Genomic DNA, 18,034 nt, shown 5'->3' with positions numbered 1-18,034 from the left:
CATTTGGGAGGGATTAAATGAAAAATGGAATGATTTTTCCTCTGAAATGTGAAATTAAGTCATAGAAGATTTTTTTTTTTTTTTTTTTTTTGGTAAGACAACTCTGTTAAGATAACTCTGATAAACTCTCAGTGTTTTTCTGTTCCTTGTGCAGGACCTCATGACCAGAAGCAGGAAATGCCCAACATCAGCTCTGTGAGTGAGTTCCTGCTGCTGGCATTTGCAGACACGCGTGAGCTGCAGCTCCTGCACTTCGCGCTCTTCCTGGGCATCTACCTGGCTGCCCTCCTGGGCAACGGCCTCATCCTCAGTGCCATAGCCTGTGACCACCGCCTGCACACCCCCATGTACTTCTTCCTCCTCAACCTCGCCCTCCTCGACCTGGGCTGCATCTCCACCACTCTGCCCAAAGCCATGGCCAATGCCCTCTGGGACACCAGGGTCATCTCCTATCAAGGATGTGCTGCCCAACTCTTTCTCTTTGCTTTCTTCCTTGAAGCAGAATATTCCCTTCTCACCATCATGGCCTACGACCGCTACATTGCCATCTGCAAGCCCCTGCACTACGGGAGCCTCGTGGGCAGCAGAGCTTGTGCCCAGATGGCAGCAGCTGCCTGGGGCAGTGGCTTTCTCACTGCTGTCCTGCACACGGCCAACACATTTTCCCTGCCCCTCTGCCAAGGCAATGCTGTGGACCAGTTCTTCTGTGAGATCCCCCACATCCTCAAGCTCTCCTGCTCAGACTACTACCTCAGGGAAGTTGAGGCACTAGTTTTTAGCGTTTCTTTAGCATTTTGTTGCTTTGTTTTCATCATGTTATCCTATGTGCAGATCCTCAGGGCAGTGCTGAGGATTCCCTCTGAGCAGGGCCGGCACAAAGCCTTTTCCACGTGCCTCCCTCACCTGGCCGTGGTCTCCCTGTTTGTCAGCACTGCCGTGTTTGCCTACCTGAAGCCCCCCTCCATTTCCTCTCCATCCCTGGACCTGGTGGTGTCATTACTGTACTTGGTGGTGCCTCCAGCACTGAACCCCCTCATCTACCCCATGAGGAACCAGGAGTTCAAGGATGCAGTAAGGAAACTCTTTGGATACGTGTTTCTTTGCAATCAATGTCTGTGAGTTCCCTGATTATTTCAGGAACTGTGAGGAAAATTTTTGTTACTACTCTATAAATATTTTCTACAAATTATTTGTTCTAATTTAAATTATGTTATCATTAACCTGCTACCTGATTTTCTTATTTTTATTTTTTCATTTACAGTCATCTACTCAGTCATCATACCCAGTCATCTAATTACTGAAAGAATCAGGTTATGTAGAGAAACACAATAAAAAAGTAAATAAAACAACACATCAGAACTACACTGTTATCAGCTGCCATCTCTTCCCATACACTCAGGAGCTGGGGGAGGAGCCCCAGCACACAGGAGGGTCTCAGGGCTAAGAGCCCAGCTGCTACATGGAGTTTGGGTGGGGGCTGTTGCTTCTCTGGAGCCATGGCCATGGCCAGCAGCAGGACGTGGCCTTTTCACTGCTGCTCTCTTCTGGCTTCCAGTGTGTTCTCCTGTGCTCTTTTATTTTGACAAGCTTTCAGATCTCATGTACCTTGGTGACAGACCTGTTTTCTCTGCAGTGGCATCCCTGTGACTGCAGGCAGCAGCAGGCCCTGTGCAACCCTGGGTCACAGCTGCCTCCCTGCAAGCACAACAGTAACAGGAGGGTCTTGCTCTGGGCAAACCCAGAAGCCTGGACGCCTCTCCAAAGATGCTGCCAGGAACATAGCCAAGAGGTTGTTCCCTGCTCTTCTGTTTTCTGGGGTTCTAGTGCCGGGTTCCTCACCTGGGCCGCAATAACCCCAAGCAGAGCTACAGGCTGGGAGATGAGTGTTTGGAAATCTGCCTGGCAGAGAAGGACCTGGGAGTACTTGTTGATAGTTGGCTGAATATGAGCCAGCAGAGTGCTCAGGTGGCCAAGAAGACCAACGGCATCCTGGATTGCATAAGAAGCAGTGTGGCCAGCAGGTCCAGGGAAGTGATTGTCCCCCTGTAATCAGCTCAGGTATTTACAGGAGAGTGATGTAACTGCTTGAGAAGCTAAAGTCAGAAGGAAAACTTGAAGTGACTTGGAGTATTAATGGGTCCCATTGAGAGCTGTTACTAACAAAGCCTCCCCAGGGCCTTGTTAGGGCAGATATTTGGAGGCCATGGTTACAGACAGGTAAAGCACTGTGCTGAGAAAAATCTTGGTTGGTTTTAGTGAAGCAGAAGGGCCAAGGCCTGACCACGGCCACTGGGAGAGGAGACCCTGCACACCCATGTCTGGATCAGGGCTAGTCTTGGGGTCTGTGGGATATGGTGGGCAGTGTGATGCTATTTGAAGAACTTCATTTTGACACCTCCGCAGCCCTGCACAGTGTTGCAAGGAATGCCAACTGTCAGCATGCCAAGCAGGTGCCTTCTGCTGGCCTAGCAGGGCCACTGCCAGATGTCAGCCCAAAAGTGCAGATCCCAGGGAGAAGTCAAGGCTGACCTGCCACCTCCAGACACAAGTGACCTCACAGTCCCTTTCTGTGACATGTTCCTGCTGCTCTCCTACAAACTGCAGAGACAGAAGTGACCTCACAGTCCCTGCCACAGTCACATTCCTCCTGCTGGGACAGGAGATGCTGAGGCAGAGCTTAGCTCCTCAGAGCATTCCCACCCATCTCCTCCTTGTGGCCCACAAGCTGATCAGATCAGGGTAAGCAAGAGAGTAAAGGTAAGGGAAAGGGGCTACAGGCTGTGTTTTGGCTTGAAGGGATACTTTGAGGTCAGGCATAAGAACAGTGGATTCCTGTCCGGGTGTAGAGTAGCATTGACGTTTGGGGATTAATATCACTTGTTAAAATAAGGGAAAGGCTTTACATGACTGTTTGAAGTCAGTGTTACAGCAGAATCAACATTACCTGAATGTTCTAACCTCACAGAAATCATTAATTTCTGCTGGCTAAGCTCCTTTTCCCTCCCTCAAATCTCACATCTCTCCTGGCCAGGCTTCTCCTGACTTTCCCATATCAGTCATCTTCCTAGGGGCAGCTTTCTTACGGCTTTCATGATCTCAGAGTACCTGTCTCATATGTTTTGGCTACTCCTTTCTTGAGACTGACGTGGCACCTAAGTCAGGATGGTGAAGAACACAAAGGCTGTAGGTGAACCTTGCACAATGTTCCCAGCAGTTCTCGTACCACCCCAAAATTTTGTTTCCTGCCTCCAACTTTTAGATATGGAATGGCTTCTGTGCTCCCAGGCTATCTTCTTCCAAACCCTCATGCATGGTTCAGTTTGCCCCAAGCATCTTGGAGGCAGTGGCCCGCTCTGTGTCGAAAACTGAAAGCAGTCCTAAAGGATGACTTCAGGCAAAAGCTGACACCTCTGACATGACAACCCCTATCCAAGACCTCTTCCTCTATGGGGCCTACCAGGTACTTAGAAAGAGCCGATCTCAGAAACTACATGCACAGCAAGTGCCTTCTGCTGCCCTACCATGGACACTGGCAGATGTGAGCCTAAAGGCACAGATCCCAGCCAGGAGTCAAGGGTGACCTGTCAGCTACTTCAGAAAGAGCTCAACTCACAGGCCATTTAACAGCCATTAGCTTCCTGCTGGACTTAGTGTTTCTGACGCACCACTGAGCTTATAATGCCACACCTACAAAACACCCCCTTTTTGGGCCAGGAGCTGCCCAGGTGGAAATGATCTGTTGGTGATCCTCCAAGCTCATGGCACACCTGCTGGGCTCCCAGCCTCTCTGATGCACAGGAGCCAGTTCCGTGCCAGTCCTGTGAGGTGCTAGGGCAGGAAGGACCTTGCAGGCAATGTTCCAGCCCCATGCCTGTTGGCGGTCTCTCAGCTCCTTGTGCACAGTGAAGATCACACTCAAGTCCAGAAGCCTGAAGCCAGCCTAGATACTCGCCCTCCCCAGCCCCCGCCCCAGCCCCAGCCTCAGCTGGCATTGCTGCTCTGCAGAGCGAGGGGGCTGTGGTGCCTGGTCACGGGGACACTCTGCAGGGCCATGCTGGGCAGGCTGGGAGGCAGACCCAGCTCATGAGGTCACTGCCATTGCCCCAGGGCTGCAAGGAATCACTCGCCAGGTTCCTTTACTAAGGTTTTTGTGTGTTCTGGGGCTGCAGAGCTCTCCTCTGCCTGCTCACAGCAGACTGAGCACTTGAGCTCTGCTCAGTCCACCTTGGAGGAGATCCCCCTTTAGAAGGGAAGTGCTGCAGTGGAGGCCAGCTGTGCCACTGCCGTGCCCACTGCCTGTCCCTGCCTGCAGTCCCAGCACAGCCCCACAGCAGCACTGGCACCAAGCTGCAGGAGCAGCCGGGCCTGACGCCACCAGCAGGGCTCAGCAGGAGAGGTCGGCAGTGGCAAGAGAGCAGCTCTGCATGCCCCAAGCGCTGGTGCTCCCTGGCCGTGCTGCTGGGATGGGACTCTTTTCCTCTGCACCCCTGAGCACAGGCACTGCCCCTGCACAGCCAGGTCTGGTCTCAGAGGACAGATGTCAGACAAAATGACAGTTGAATTTTAACTCCATTAAGGTTAAATTCACAGAGAGCCTGGCTTCACATGCACAGAGTCTATGAGCTATATTCAACAGGTACTTCCATATCATTTTAATGGGTGCTTATTAGCTGAATTAATGTAATAAGAATATGCACAAACACAACCACAAACAAAACAAAACAAAACAGGTATACTGGTATTAAGCCAATTATTTGCATTATAAGACATGTGCAGAAGCAGATCAAAAAATTCTTGTATCCAAGACACATCTAGTCATCTATATCCACAAGGCATGATTGAGCTCCTGGGTCCTCATGCTACAGATGAGGACATGCTCTGCTGGAGGGACCACTGAGTACAGAACTGCCACCACCAGGTCCAGGGATGGGGAGGGGATGGAGGAGGGCTTCAGGTAGGCAACCATGACAGGCCTGAGGGAGACGGACACCATGGTCAGGTGAGGGAGGCACGTGGAAAAGGCTTTGTGGTGGCCCTGCTATAGAGACGACAGGACTGTCACCTAGATACACAAGGTCGAATCCAAATGCACTGCTTCTACCTGTGGCAGCTGGGCTCTTGGTCCTGAGCCCATCCTGTATGCTGGGGCTGCTCCCCCAGCTCCAGAGGATCTGGGAAGAGAGGGATACTGAGACCAATGAATTTCTGATGGTATCTTTATTTGTCTTTATCTGCCAAGGAAGCCTGGTTCTGTATGTATGTTAGATGATGTGGTCAACCTTACAAAAGATGTAACATTCTGAATGGTAAGAATGAGATTATAAAAAACAAAATGAAATATTGTTCAAATACTAACAGAGAAAAATAATGTAAAAAATTGTGTCATTTTCCCAAATACTCTTTGATTTCTCTTGGGATTCTTATTAATGATAATGTTATGAAAACACTAGTAATGATAAAAAAGATATGATATAATGTGAATCAAAATATTTGCACATTATTAAGAATACATCTTCTGAACACATCATGGATGCTTAAGAAGCATGTATGGAAACAGTTTCCTCACTGCGTCCTTGAGCTCCTGGTTCCTCATGCTGTAGATGAGGGGGTTCACTGCTGGAGACACCACCGAGTACAGAAGTGCAACGACCAGGTCCAGGGATGGAGAGGAAATGGAGGGGGGCTTCAGGTAGGAAAATATGGCAGTGCTAATGAAGAGGGAGACCACAGCCAGATGAGGGAGGCACGTGGAAAAGGCTTTGTGCTGGCCCTGCTCAGAGGGCATCCTCAGCACTGCCCTGAAGATCTGCACATAGGACAGCACAATGAAAACAAAACAACCACAGCCTAAAGAAACACTAAACACTAGTGCCCCAACTTCCCTGAGGTAGGCATGTGAGCAGGAGAGCTTGAGGATGTGGGGGATTTCGCAAAAGAACTGGTCCACAGCATTGCCTTGGCAGAGGGGCAGGGAAAATGTAGTGGCCGTGTGCAGGGCAGCATTGAGAAAGCCACTGCCCCAGGCAGCTGCTGCCATCTGGGCACAAGCTCTGCTGCCCACGAGGCTCCCGTAGTGCAGGGGCTTGCAGATGGCAACGTAGCGGTCGTAGGCCATGATAGTAAGGTTATAATACTCTGCTGATATGAAGAAGAAAAAGAAAAAGACCTGGGCAGCACATCCTTGATAGGAGATGGTCCTGGTGTCCCAGAGGGCATTGGACATGGTTTTGGGTAGAGTGGTGGAGATGCAGCCCAGGTCGAGTAGGGCGAGGTTGAGGAGGAAGAAGTACATGGGGGTGTGCAGGCGGTGGTCGCAGGCTATGGCACTGAGGATGAGACCGTTGCCCAGGAGGGCAGCCAGGTAGATGCCCAGGAAGAGCGCGAAGTGCAGGAGCTGCAGCTTGTGCGTGTCTGCGAATGCCAGCAGGAGGAATTCAGTGATGGTGCTTCTGTTGGACATCTGATTTTTCGGGATGTGGTCCTGAACAACGAAGACGATGAGAATAATAAAGTACAAGAAATGCATCAGAGGAAAATTAATTCCATTTCTCATTTAAAATCATCACTTTTATTGTGCACTTTCTGGCAGACATTTGGCAGATCCCTTTCATGCATCCTGATTCATTCTGCCTGACGGTGTCTGTTGGAACAGGGGGCTCTACTGTGGGCAGTGCAGGAATCAGTCCTGTCCTACAGCAAGAGGTGAAGAGGAACATGGGGAAATGTCAGTTTCTCTTCCATCCTGATCTCAAAGAGGTTTTCCCTGGTGTTGCTCCCAGTTCACCAAACTGCAAAGCAGAGTTGTGGAGGCTTTTTTTTAATTTTATTTTAAATTTTTGTTTTTTGAGTTTTTTGTTTCAGCTGTCCCACCACTCCTGAGGAGTGTTTCCAAGTCACAAACCCTGGTTATTTCTACTGGACTCAAAGGGAATCCTTGTAGATCATTATCAGAGAAAAAGGGACTGTCACTTTAGTGCACAGTGTTCTTCAGGGAGGACAGCCAGTCTGTCCATCAAGTACGGTCTCAGCTGCCCTGTGAGAGCTGCACGAAAGTTCTACTCACATGTTTGATTGAAAAGAACAAAGACCCTGCTGAGAGCAGAGGAATCCAGGCTCAAAGTGCCCATCTCCACACCCCTCACCCTGTCCCCGTACTCCCCTTCACTCAAGCACACCGAGGGCTCACCCCATGGGCATGTGAAACCCCCATCCCCAGCCAGGCTGGGAACAAGACCAGCAGCAGCACGGCCAGGTGGAGGAGCCAGGAGGAATGCCAGCGTGCTGCTGCCAGGGGAGGCAAGGCCAGGGAGGGACAGACGGACACTCAGCAGACCCTCCTGTGCTGCAGCTCTGCCTGCAGACAATGCAGCTCCTGCTCTTTGCAAATCATCTGTGCTCACTTCAAGCCAGCAGAGACCTCCCAAAGACAGGGATGTCTCCCAGCACTAGGAATCGGGGAGCTTGCAGCTCTTAAAGATCATCTAGGATAAAACCTGAGAGGAACACAAAATGATGTTGATGCAGTTTCTGGGCTGAGGTGTGGAAAGGAACTTTATAAACTTCATTGCAGACAACCAGCACTCTCACTGAAATTCTCTTGGAGTCTCAGTCTCCACTACAATAATGTCAATCCATTACCATGAAACCATGTCTCCCCTCCACTGCAGGAATCTGCAAGCACAGGCTACAGAAAAATTCTTCCCTTTCAGGTACCCCCTCTCTTGGTCTTCCTCTTGAAATATGCAATCATAAATGTTATTCTATACAGCATTTTCTACTCATTTTTGTAGAAATAGAGACAACGACCCTGACAGATGCTATCATCCATCAGATGTGCCAGCTGTAGAAGACCCCTCTGGCAACCCCACCTGCATGGCCCTGCTGCCAGAGCCTCACGGTGCCAAGAGCCTGCAGATGTGTCCTGCCACACGCTGCCCTCTGTTGTTGCACTCCTCAGTGCCTCCACGCCCTCTCTCCTTCTCTCCTCTCTGTGTGCCAGCTGCGGTCAGAGCCCCCAGCCCTGCTGCGCTGTGCAGAGGAGCTGCTCCTGGGCACAGCTGTCTCTCTGCAGCACTTGCCAGGAGCTCCCCTTGGGCCCAGGAGCCCGGCCCAGCTCAGCAGCACAGCACCCGACCATGGCATCGCTTGCTCTGTGCCCTTGGGCTCCCTTGAGGTGTCCCCAAGGCCTCAGGGCTGACAGCTCCTGAAGGCAGCAGGGTCTCTGCTGGGGTGTGCTCATTGAGGCAGACTGAACTGATCATCTACTGCTCCTCTCTGAACACAAGATTTTTAGAAGTTTGATTTGTGCTGTTGGACTGTGGTTGTCAAACATGATGTGCTTTATCCTGGCGGGCAGCTCAGCACCACACAGCTGTTAGCTCACACCAACCCCCCCACATGCTTATCGGTTGAGGTCAGGGCAGTTGAAAGGACTGAAATGGTAGAGAAAGAATTATAACAGTAATTATTTTTAGTACTATTATTGTTATGTACACAGCAAGCTATGCACAGTGCAATTGATCATTACTGACTGATGTCCAGCCTGTCCCCAACTGGTAGAACATTCTGGTAACCATCTACACCTTCTTTGACCTTCAACAAGTCCACAAATGGAAGGGTCCTCCCAGGGACTGGGCAAGGTAGACAGCTCTTTAACATCCTCTCTCTTGAAGGCAGCTATCCCGAAACTCCAGCTGTACCCTTTTGGACCTTGGAAGTACCCTCTCGTGGGGAAGTCTATGTCAAGGTTTCATAGATCAACATTTCTCTCCCTCCTTTCTTTTCCGGGCAGTAGTTCTCTTCCATTCTCAGGAGCCTGATTTTCACACCTTCTGTTTTCTCCTGCATGTAGAGGCAACGGATCCTGGCACAGGTTGGTGCTCTGGCCTAGCAAGAGCAGACCTGGGGGGGTCTGGTCTAGTCTGGGGCCTGTCACAGTGGCTTGAGTGGCTGCGGAACATGTCAGAGGTGTTGGAGTAGCTGCAGGACATGTCAGAGGTGTTGGAGTAGCTGCAGAGCCTGTCACAGGGCTTGGAGTGACACTGACTGAGACTCCCTTTGGAATTCCCTTTGGAATTGCCAAGGTGATAACCCCTCCTTTTCAAGCACTTCTGCAGTTTTTAAGGATTCTGCACGTGCTCAGGGGGGAACTTCCAAAGCACTGGAGGTGCCCACTGCTCTAGGTGCCTGCCCAGATCCTCCCATGCTCCCTGCCACTCCTAAGTGTCCTGCCTTGGGGCAGGTCTCTGGAGGGCATTCTTCAAGAGCTGTTTATCCATAAACAATAGCTGAAAGACATTCTGGAGACATCACAGTAGGCCCATCCCATGGATATTCTAAGCTTTTTAGAGCTAGTGTAATTACCCTGGAGGAGAAGGGGGAGGTGAAGAAGTGGAGAAGTGTCCCTCCCTTTTCCTCCCCTAGATTAGCTCCTTAAAGCAAAAAGGTGAAGAGTGTAGTTCTTAATAGTTTCTGAGTTTTCCAGGCCAACTGAGGTATGGAGGTGATGGCAATGCTCAGTACAAAGAACAGATTTGTCACATGACCAGTAATTTTCCTGACTCATAAGCCAGTGCTACACAACATAGCAAAATAACTTTAAACCAGACCCAGGAATGATAAAGAGCACAATGGGAACACGTGCAGTAAGTAATGTGCTATACAACACATTTCTGAAAACTAGCCCAACAGACCTGAAATCCAAAATGTCGAACTTGTGATCAGCAACTATTAAACTGGTCTAATGTTTATAACAATTTAAATTTAGCATTCTGTGGTAAGATCTGTCATTATCTCAACACTTTGTGCCCCACACCATATGCCAAAAAGACTTCTGTGGTTTAACGCGGCAGTTCGAGTACATGGAATTATTTGAAGAGGTCCAGAGGAGGGCCACAAAGGCGATCAAGGGGCTGGAGCACTTCTGCTATGAAGGCGTGCTGAGAGAACTGGTACTACTCAGCACCGGAGAAACCTTAGAGCAACCTTCCAGTACTTAGAGAGGACCTACAGGAAAGCTGGGGAGACAGTCTTTGTCTGGGAGTGTAGTGAAGGGACAAGGAGTAATGACTTTAAACTAAAAGAGGGCAGGTTTAAATTAGATATATGGAAGAAATTCTTTCCTCTGAGGATGGTGAGGCATTGGAACAGGTTTCCTGGAAAGCTGTGAATGTCCCATCCCTGGAAGTGTTCAAATAGGTTGCAATGAGTTTTGAGCAACCAGGTCTAGCAGGAGGATGGTTGGAATAAGAGGATCTTTAAGGTCCCTTCCAACCCAAACCATTCTATATGTATGATTCTATGTTCCCATGTTTCTATGATTATCTGTGACACTGCTACCGTTGTCCTTGTGAAGCTCATAAAGGCTCTCCTCAGAGATTTTAAACAAGATTTTTGGTTAGTCCGGCTGGCATCCTTACAAGTGGTGTCCCCCAGGGGTTGGTACTACAACCTGTCTTGTTTAATATCTTTATTGATGACCTAGATGAGGGGATTGAGTGTACCCTCAGTAAGTCTGCAGATGACACCAAGTTGAGAGGAAGTGTTGATCTGTCTGAGGATATGTAGGTGGCCCTTCAGAGGGACCTGGATAGGCTGGATTTCTGGGTTGAGGTGAATGGGATGAGGTTCAACAAGGCCAAGTGCAGGGTCCTGCACTTTGGCCACAATAACTCCATGCAACACTATAGGCTTGGGGCAGACTGGCTAGAAGACTGTGAAGAGGAAAAGGACCTGGGAGTGTTGATGGATGCTCGGCTGAACATGAGCCAGCCGTGTGCCTAGGTGGCCAAGAAGACCAAGGGTTTTCTGGCCTGTGTTAGAAATAGATCAGCCAGCAGGAGCAGGGAGGTGATCATCCTCCTGTACTCGGCTCTGGTGAGGCCACACCTCGAGCACTGTGTTCAGTTTTGGGCCACTCATTACAAGAAGGACATCGAGGTCCTGGAATATGTCCAGAGAAGGGAAACCAAACTGTTGAGGGTTCTGGAGCACAGGTGTTATGAGGAGTGGCTGAGGGAACTGGGATTGTTTCCTTTGGCGAAGAGGAGGCTCAGGGGAGACCTCATTGCACTCTACAACTTCCTGAAGAGAGGTTGTGATGAAGTGGGGGTCAGCCTCTTCTCTCAGATAACTAACTAATGATAGGATTCGAGGAAATGGCCACAAGTTGTGCCTGGGGATGTTTAGATTAGATATCATGAAAAACTTTTTCTCTGAAAGAGTAGTCGGGAACTAGAATGGTCTGCTCAGGGACATGGTGGAATCACTGACCCTCAGTGTTCAAGAAGCACCAGGACAAGTTGCTAGGAGATATGGCTTAGTAGCTTAGTGAGTAGTATTAGTGATAGGAAGGTTGGACTAAATGGTCTTGTAGGTCCTTTCCAAATTTGTGTTTTTATGATTTTGATGACTCTATCATAGGACAAGGGGAATGGTTTTAAACTTCAAGAGGGTAGATTTAGATTCGATAGTCAGATGAAATTCTTGACTTGGAGGTAAGGCACTGGCACTTGTGCTGTGGCTCCAGAGGTCACCCAGAGGGAGTTTGGATCAGCCCATGCCCTTGTGTTTGAAGGAACAGCTGGTGAGAGTGGAGAGGCAGCAGTGAAATCATGGGAATACCAGAGTGAGAGCAAGGTGGGGAAGAGAAGTGTCTGTCTGCAGCCTTCAGGGAAGTGTGGGACAGCACAGGAAAGCGTGCAGAGGAGAAGGCAGAGGGCTCTGACAAGAATGGAAGGCTGCAGCAGCACTGACATCTTTGTCCCCTTGGCCATGGCTTATGAGAAGATGTGTTTTACTCATGGCATTGGGACTATGAATTCTCCTTTCAACCCTTCGCAAATGCGGGAAAGTGTCATACCATTGTCCTTCAGATGATATTGTGGGCATCACCCCCTGCCCCACAGACCCCAGGAAGAGTGAGACATGGGGGTGCTGGGGGTGCAAAATCTCCCCTCCAGTGGCTGGGGTCAGGCCTTCACCTTCTGATTCACCAAAACAAACCAAGATTTCTCAGCACAGTGCCTTTTCTTGTCTATAATCATGGCTTGCAGTTATCTGCCCAAAAAATTCCCATGGGAGGCTTTCATAGTAACAGACTAGAATAGCCAACAGAGTCTGGAATATAGAGTCTAGAGCAGTCTAATACCACAGAATAGAGTAGCCAACAGAGATGAGACAGGTACTCTGATATAATAACAGCCATCAGAAATCTGATCTCAGTTAAATGACTGATATGGCGAGGTCAGGAGTAGCCTGGCCAGGAGAGATGTGAGATTTGGAGGAGGGAAGAGGAAGGGAAGAGGAGCTCAGAAACTTAACTTTGTAGAGATAAGAGGGTTCCTGTAATGTTGATGCTGCTGTAAAACTGATTTCAGAAATTCTTGTAGGGCCTGTAAACTATTTTCAAAAAAAAACAATAATCCTTAAACCTAAACATTAGTGCAACATCCTGACAGGAATCCACTATTGGAAAGCAGAACTCAAAATATCACCTGAAGAAAAACTCAGCCCATAGTCCCCTTTCCTTCCCTTTACTCTCTTGATCACCATGATCCCTGCCCTTAACACTACCATCAAAATGCTCTGTTTATCCCTAGCTTTCTTGCCAGACCTAAACAAAACCCTAAACCTTAATGCTTGCCCATACCGTAACCAGAAACATGACACCAAAAACAGAACACTAAATCTTCCAACATAAACTTTGCTTAATCTCTAACAAAGAATGGTAAATTCTACTCCCTACGATACAAGAGAGAGGTCAGCTCTGCGTCAGGATCTCCTGCCCCAGCAGGAGCAATGTGACTGTGGTAGGGACTGTCAGGTCACTTCTGTCTCTGCACTTGATAGGGCAGCAGCAGGAATGTGGCACAGAAAGGGACTGTGAGGTCACTTGTGTCTGGAGGTGGCAGGTCAGCCTTGACTTCTCCCTGGGAGCTGCACTTTTGGGCTGACATCTGGCAGTGGCCCTGCTAGGCCAGCAGAAGGCACCTGCTTGGCACGCTGACTGGGGGATCCCCTATGCCTCCAGAGCCAGGAGGACCCAGGCAGAAAGAAGGCCCCCAGATGGGTTGTCCTGTCCCTTCTGCTTGAGTCCATGACTGCACAGCAGCAGGCACAAGGCTCGGCTGTGTTTAGCCAAGAAGCTGCAAGGCCAGCAGCAGGCCCCTGGCTTGGAAGGTGCTGCTGAGGTGACTTGTGTGTGCTTGGCTGAGAGGCCGCAAGGAGCCTGCTGGGTTGGGATGCCTACTTCAGGAGGGTTTTTTTCCTTGAAGGTGCTTCCTTTTTGTAGTAGGAAAGAGCAGGAGAGAAAAACTTCCATGGAGTATACATTGGAAGTTACATATTGGCCACAAGGAGGAAGAAATGTATCTCAAAGGGTCATGCTGTGGTGCCAGAGGTCACCCTCTGATCAGACCCTGGCTTTGTGTTTCAACGAACAGCTGGTGAGGGCTGACGAGACATCAGTAAAAGCAAGGCATGAAAGCAAGATGGCAAACAGAGATGGGTGCCTGCAGACTTCAATAAAATAGGGCAATATGTGGGACAGCATTGGAAAGCCTGCAGAGGAGAAGGCAGAGGGTGCTGGTAAAAAAGGAAGGCCCTAACAGCTGTGAAGTTTTTGTCCCCTTGGCAGTAGCTTAGGAGGAGATATGTTATATTCCTTGTGATGGGGCCTCATTGATTTCTTGCAACCCTGTGCAGCAGCTCAGAGGTGTCATACCACTGTTCTTCTCATGGCATCCCACTGCCCACCACAGCCCACAGACCCCAGCAAGAGCCTTGAGCCGGACTTGGGGGTGCAGGATCTCCTCTCCCTGTTCCAGGGGTCAGGCCTTGGCTCTTCTGCATCACCAAAACCAAGAAAGACTTTTCTCAGCACAGTGCTTTGCCTATCTGCAATCATGATCTCCAATTATCTACCCTAACTAGTCCCTGGGGAGGCTTTGTTAGTAACAGCCCTCAGTGGGGCCCATTAATACTCCAAGTCACTTCAGCTTTTCCTTCTGACTTTACTTTCTCTAGCAGTTGCATCATTCTCCTCTCAGTACCTGAGCTTCATAGACTCAGCACCACAATACACCATGGAACTCATTAAAATGCAAAAATTCCTAACATCTCCTCCATAGTTTTCTTCAAGGTTTCATGCTTTGTGCTGTTAACTGCAGAGCTTCCATGACGTAGTTAAGGGAAAAGATTTCACAAAGCAAATAATAAATATATTTTCTTGTTTCAAAGGCTGAATGTTGTTGCATTTCAGTTTGGATGATCATTCTCCTATTGTTCTTCATCCAGGGTGACTTCTATGGAGACCTGCATCAGGAGGAAAAGCAGAGACTGGAGGTCTGACAGCTCCACTGCCAGCAGTGGTCTTTGTCCCTGTAACTGCAGCCCAGCCTAGCACATGAAACCCTTTCTGAGAGAAGTCAGGGTTGTGTTCAGATAATTAAAATAAAACAAAACAAAACAAAACAAAACAAAACAAAACAAAACAAAACAAAACAAAATAAAATAAAATAAAATAAAATAAAATAAAATAAAATAAAATAAAATAAAATAAAATAAAATAAAATAAAATAAAAAGATTGAAATGACCATTGAATCCTGAGAAATTCAGCCTGAATCTCAGTAGACACCTGGACATCCATGGACTCTCTTGGATCGTCTGTGGAAAACTCAGGGTGAAAAATAAAGAAAATATATTTTTATTGGCTGTAGCTGTACCCATGATCTTGGCCTCTTTGGGAAAATTTTCCCCTTCCAGACACAGAAGCCTAAATTGAGTAATGTGAAAAGACCTCCCCAGTCAATGGAGTAGGGCAAAGTCCTACTTCCTGTGCTATAGATGCAGAAGGCAAAAAGAATTGCATTGTGCCCGACACTACTCTGGGACGTGTCACCCAGGTCAGGCAACTTTACCTTAGTGCTGACAAGTCCATCACTAAAGCACACTCCCAAGCTCTACATCTACACCTTGGCTCTCCAGTCAATGACCCAGCTCATGGATGGCAATCAGGGAGTCTCGGTTAGCGTGACGCTGCCTCAGGTGCTCCACCATGGTAGCCATTGGCACCTGCTGTTCTTCAGGCCTCAGCAAACCCCCAATAGAAGGATTCTATGGAAGGCCAAACAAGGTAGACAACTGTTTCATGTCCTTTGTCTCCAAGGCAGCTCTGCCAAAGCCCCACTGGTGGTGCCCTCTTGGAACTTTGAAGTTCCCTCTTCTGAAGCAGTCTATGCTGAGGATGCACATAGCCTCCGGGCCAGTCCCAATGGGGTGCTTTTGCCATTTCTTCCCAGTTAGACTCACTTCAGCCTCCAGTACAGTTAACTGTTGGGATGCCCTTGTCACTCCAGAAATACAGGTGGGTTCTACCTCTTTTTAGCTTGATGGCATCGGGGTACTCTGCACCGGTGTCCAGTAGAGCCTGATACATTTCTGGGTGTGATGTGCCAGGCCATTAAATATACCCTGTCCAGTAAATCCCATTGTCCCTTTCCTCCCAGCCTCCCCCTGGCTGGAAGGAGGACCCCTCTAGTCCTGCTCGTTGTATTTATTACTGTGTCTGGTAGACAGCCCAGTGGAAATACGTCCCACCATGGCACTGTCATTCCATGGTGTAGTGGAGCGGGTGTTGATAGCAAAGGGATGCATTTGGGTATGGAAGGTGGGGCCCAGCAGAGACAAGGAGTCAAGGCAGTTGGGTGGGGGAGGCCAGCAGAAGCAGCCCAAGGGGTGGTGCTGCTTGTGAGGACACGTTTGTGGCAGCAGCCTGAGTGGGCAGCAGCTGTGCACAGGCGAGGGGAGGCCAGGAAGTGCATGGCAAGAGCGCTGCTGCCAGCAGAGCCAAGGCCAGGACCGAGCCCAAGGGCAGAGGCAGGCCCAGGGCAGGGGGCTGCAAGGGCCATGCTGAGCTCCCTGCCCCTGCAGCAGCTGCCCTGGCCCTCGGCCTCCTCTCCCCTGCCCCTGCAGCTCTGGGCTCCCTTGGTGCAGCCCTGGCTCTGCAGCACCAAGCCCTGCTGGGAGCCCTCCCCTGCATGCTGCCACCACTCCCTGACGCTGCTGTTGCCCTCTGCCGGGCACTGCCCAGCCCAGCCCAGCCCCTGCCCACCTCTCCCCACCTCCCTGCCCTCTCACAGCAGCCCAGGCTGTGCTGGACCCAGGGCAGTGCCTACTGCAGGCTGCTGCAGGGATCTGGGCATGGCCACCACAGCCCCAGCCCCTTGCAAGGCACCGCAGCTGCATGCACAAAGGTGGCTCTGGGCCTCTCTAGTGTCTCCTGGGCTGGGGCCAACTATGGTGATGCTGGTGCATTATGCTACGGGTCCATTAAGCTTTTCCTGCGAGACCCATTGGCAGCAGATATGGAAGAGGCTTCCAGTTTTCAGGGTTTGCCGTGAGCAGCCCCTTGTATTATTGTGGTGCTAGCAGGGAGGCAGCTGTGACCCAGGGCTGCACAGTGCCTGCTGCTGCCTGCAGGGACAGGGATGCCACTGCAGAGACAACAGGACTGTCACTAAGGTAGACAAGATCTCAGGGCTAACCCAAACATAAGAGCACAAGAGAACAAACTGGAAGCCAAGAGAGCAGCAGGGAAAAGGCCACGTCCTGCTGCTGGCCATGGCCATGGCTCCAGGGAAGCAGCAGCACCAACCCAAAGGCAGCAGAGAGGCAGAGCCCAACGGGCAGTGAGGGGCAGCCCCAAGGGACACTGGGGCTGCTCCTGTATGTCGCAACTGGGCTCTTGGTCCTGAGCCCCTCCTGCATGCTGGGGCTGCTCCCATGAGGACACGGGACCTCTGACCAGTGACATTCTGAATGTATTTCGGATGCTTTCCTTATTGTCTTTATTCACGGAGGAAACCTAGGTCTACAGGTACATGAGATGACTGGGATAAGGTAAATAAATTAGCATGATGATGGTTAAAAAATCCATTATTCAAATAAAAATAATATTTAAAAAAATTAAAGATGTTAAATAAAAAAAATTAAACAATAAAAATTGTTCCCTCAGTTTCCCAAATAACTTCTCATTCCAATTAATATTTTTATTTTACATTATTGATTATGACAATAATAATAATGAGCACAGCACATCTCTGATGCTTAAAAAGCATGTATAGAAACAGTTTTAATCAAAGCATTCCTGAGCTCCTGGTTCCTAACGCTATAGATGAGAGGGTTCATTGCTGGTGGCACCACCGAGTACAGAACTGCCATCACCAGGTCCAGGGATGGGGAGGAGATAGAAGGAGGCTTCAGGTAGGCAACTGTGGCTGTGCTGACAAACAGGGAGATCACGGCCATGTGAGGGAGGCACGTGGAAAAGGCTTTGTGTCGTCCCTGAGAGGAGGATATCCTCAGCACTGCCCTGAAGATCCGCACATAGGACACGACAATGAAGACAAAACAACCAAGGACTAAAAAAACACTAAACACAAGAATGCCAAATTCCCTGAGGTAGGCATCTGAGCAGGAGAGCTTGAGGATCTGTGCGATTTCACAGAAGAACTGGTCCACAGCATTGCCTCGGCAGAGGGGCACTGAAAATGTAGTGGCCGTGTGCAGGACAGCATTGAGAAAGCCACTGCCCCAGGCAGCTGCTGCCATCTGGGCAAAAGCTCTGCTGCCCACGAGGCTCCCGTAGTGCAGGGGCTTGCAGATGGCAATGTAGCGGTCGTAGGCCATGACGGTGAGGAGATAGTACTCTGAACTAAAAAAGAAGAATAAAAAGAAGACCTGTGCAGCACAGCCTTGATAGGAGATTGCCCTGGTGTCCCAGAGGGCATTGGCCATGGCTTTGGGCAGAGTGGTGGAGATGGATCCCACATCGAGGAGGGCGAGGTTGAGGAGGAAGAAGTACATGGGGGTGTGGAGGCGGTGGTGGCAGGCTACGGCGCTGAGGATGAGGCCGTTGCCCAGGAGGGCAGCCAGGTAGATGCCCAGGAAGAGCGCGAAGTGCAGGAGCTGCAGCTCGCGCGTGTCTGCGAATGCCAGCAGGAGGAACTCACTCACGGAGCTGCTGTTGGGCAT

At 49.8% G+C, this 18,034-nt stretch overlaps 2 protein-coding genes across 2 annotated transcripts; one reads left to right on the top strand and one right to left on the bottom strand.

Annotated features, from left to right (window-relative positions):
• Positions 1 to 1,119, top strand: LOC309888214 (olfactory receptor 14C36-like; the record flags this gene model as incomplete). Its single annotated transcript, XM_082780453.1, has 1 exon — positions 1 to 1,119. The coding sequence occupies exon 1, from the start codon at positions 178 to 180 to the stop codon at positions 1,117 to 1,119; it is 942 nt and encodes a 313-aa protein (XP_082636579.1). The 5' UTR covers positions 1 to 177.
• Positions 1,120 to 17,107: 15,988 nt separating this feature from the next.
• LOC309888213 (olfactory receptor 14C36-like) lies at positions 17,108 to 18,034 on the bottom strand (the record flags this gene model as incomplete). Its single annotated transcript, XM_082780452.1, has 1 exon — positions 17,108 to 18,034. The coding sequence occupies one exon, from the start codon at positions 18,032 to 18,034 to the stop codon at positions 17,108 to 17,110; it is 927 nt and encodes a 308-aa protein (XP_082636578.1).

This window comes from Aythya marila (assembly GCF_965140915.1).
Source record: "Aythya marila genome assembly, chromosome: 28".
Lineage (NCBI taxonomy): Eukaryota > Metazoa > Chordata > Aves > Anseriformes > Anatidae > Aythya > Aythya marila.
The sequence above is the reverse complement of the archived record's forward strand: the minus strand, read 5'-3'. Positions and strand labels throughout refer to the sequence as shown.